General features: G+C 36.6%; 1 protein-coding gene across 1 annotated transcript in view; it reads right to left on the bottom strand.

Moving 5' to 3' along the window:
- Positions 1 to 2,939, bottom strand: part of CLASP1 (cytoplasmic linker associated protein 1) — a 303,536-nt gene that overhangs the window by 128,981 nt on the left and 171,616 nt on the right. The window contains exons 10-11 of the mRNA XM_023514808.1: positions 1,525 to 1,598; positions 336 to 428 (exon numbers count right to left, since the gene is read on the bottom strand). Coding sequence (XP_023370576.1) covers positions 336 to 428; positions 1,525 to 1,598 — 167 coding nt within the window. The remainder of the gene's footprint in view (positions 1 to 335; positions 429 to 1,524; positions 1,599 to 2,939) is intronic.

Raw genomic sequence — 2,939 nt, forward strand, 5'->3', positions numbered from 1 at the left:
AAGAAAGGAACACTGAGGAACTAAAACACTGCTTTACTAGCAAATCATCACAGAAGACCCTCTTTACTAGTTAGAGTGGAGGCCATCATCAGACACTCCACAATTAGGTCTTTCTTAGAAGAACAGGAGGTATATAAAAAGGTGTAAGTTGGTATGTTTTAAAAATAAAAACAGCAATAAAGTACTCTACTAAAAAGGTAAGGTACAAACACAGCAATTTATATTTAAAATATATGCTATTTAAAATTTATAAGAGCTACTTGAATTTCATAAGAGTATTTGGGATATTTAAATAAATCTAATAAAAATGGAATCACATGAAGTCAATGACTTACAGCATTTACTCTCTGCTCCCAGTCATGCTTGTCATCAGATAATATTTCCCTAATTTTGTTTATGGACTCTTCAAGGTCTCGGCTAGAATAAATCTGTAAACAAAATTAATTTACAATCAATATAAAAACATTTGCAGAATAAACAAAGATTGCTTCTTAATCATGAGTCAAGAGCATTTAGTAAGTAGAATAAAAGAATTATTTCATTTTTAAGAAATACCTGTGAGTCAATAACTAGAAAATGCCTTAGAAATGAGCTGCTTTCCCCCTGTAACTGTGTACCCACACTAGATTCCCTGCCATGTGTGAGTAACCCCGTCTCCAACATAGCTTTACTATAAACTTAGATGACTGCAGTGAGAAGGGGAAAGAAGCCTACTGGAAAACAGTAAAAGATGCGTAAGTCATTTATTACACTCAGTATTATTTACAACATCACATTATAACTAGAATTTTAAACACTTTCAAATCTATGTTCTCCTATATCCCCATATCTTACTTTTAGAAAAAATTTAAGCTATAATTAATCATGATGCCTGCTGGAAGGTCAAGTATTTAAGGATGAACCTGGGCCTAAGATGATTGTTACCTGCTTTATATACATATGGCAACCACAGTGGCAAAGACAGTTGTATATAACGAATAATAAGTGCTAAAGGAATCCAAATTACAGTCAATGGTGGCTGAGGAAATGTATTAGCTCCAATTAGAAGCACAAAGTAGTAAAAAAAGTGTCATTATCCTAAGTTTTATAAATAATCTTTGTTTCACCTGTTAGATACTTTTTTAAAAAAGCATCCAAGAAAATATGAACTACATTTTTATTAAACCATTCTCTACAGCTTTTCAGGTAACAAAATTCTTCAAATTTAGAAAAATCCTTAAATAAACATGTCTTTATTTTCTCATTTAGCCGAACCATCTATTTCTTTCTCTTTTCTGTGACCTGACTCAGAAACGTAATACTAGAGCAACCAACATCTCCGCCGTTCTTACTGGAAGATCATCTTGATCCTTGATTTTTGCCCCAACATCTTCTACTCTGTACCTCAGTTCTCCTACAGTCTTAATATTATAGTTAACAACTACCTGACCTACTAAAGAACTCTGCATATGGCATATTTAAAAAATGAAATTTGAAGAATATGTCTGCCCCTGTTTTTAATCACATGCAAATATCTTCACTCACCTGTACTACAGGCACATCATCAAACGCTTTAATAAAGTCCTCTTCATCGACAGCACCAGCTCCTTCTTTTGCAGCTGTAAAAAAGATTAACAATGCATAAAATGTACATTAGGAAAGTCTGAAAATACATAATTCAAATTACATTTTGGAAGATTTGGAATTAATTCTTTAAAGACTTCATATGAATCTGGAGTGTCGTGAAACTTTAAACATTACTGACTGAAGCATAGTAATTCTACTGTAGTATACACATTAGCTTGAGGTCACTTGAAGAGACTACTTGTTAAGTGGGCACAGTCTAGGTTTTAAAGGATTTAGATGCTTTATGTTGTACTAACATGCAAATCTTTTGAAAGACTCCTAATAAACAGATAATGGGAGAAAATTTAATTCTTCAGGAAATTACATTATGTTATTATTGGGAATTCTGTGAATCAGATTTGTAAAGGTCAAAAAAATTCTAAAGAATTTTCGTTGCAACTTTATATTAGTTTCAAAACATTTCCATTTTCTCAAATTCATGATAAAAATGTCATTTTTTCATTTAAGCGTAAGTTTCCCCTACAAAGTTATCCTAAAATGCTTTGTACATCTATAAGTTAATTGCCATCATCTGGAAAAAGTTAACTGTATTCTGCTACATACAATGAGCACATTTTTGCCCAAATTTTTGAAGGGAAAATAAGGATGTGCATTATACATGGGTAGTACTAATTCTGTAGCTATAACAATGTTTTAAATTCTTTTATTTATACTTGCGAGTGAAAAGTATAACTGTAGAAAGTAGTAACAATGCCATATGCAAAATAATACTCTGGAATATGGTGATCCCATCCCTCCGTACTACCCATCCGCAGCTGCCCCGTCATGGGGCAGGCACCACAGCTATAGGAACCTCTAGCTTGACTGGCCGATCAGGTAGGACATTGTTGCTACCACCATCTTAGAAGCAGGAATACTGCCCACAGTGACAGAACGGCTAAGTCAGCCTTGGGACTTTAGCAAAAGGCAGGCAGAAGTGGCTGCCTCCCTCTCTCATAAGAGGGGCAAGGCATGGAACCAGTTGCTGCAGAGAAGCTGGCAGAGTCCAGCCGACAGGTAAGTGTGTCCAGACAACCTAAGTTCCTGATCACCCCCAGTCGTCCCTGCTCAGCATACCCTTGTCTCCACATCCTCTCATTTCCTGTTCCCACCTGTATTCATCAGTGGGAACAAGGCCACAGCCAGTCCACTGAGAGCCCCGGTGGGCTTATTTCCCAGGAAGCCGGCATGAGAAGCCAGGGCCAGCCCTGCCAAGGTCCTGACAGAGAGTCCTGCTCTTTCCAGGCTGCCTTTTCTCTGTCTTGCAGCTGGTCCCATTCTGAGGCCCTGGGACATTGTGCTGAGGAGTAAGATACCTGAGCTGGAAACTGGAA

This window comes from Otolemur garnettii, unplaced genomic scaffold (genome assembly GCF_000181295.1).
Source record: "Otolemur garnettii isolate 467f Iridium unplaced genomic scaffold, OtoGar3 scaffold00059, whole genome shotgun sequence".
Taxonomy (NCBI): domain Eukaryota; kingdom Metazoa; phylum Chordata; class Mammalia; order Primates; family Galagidae; genus Otolemur; species Otolemur garnettii.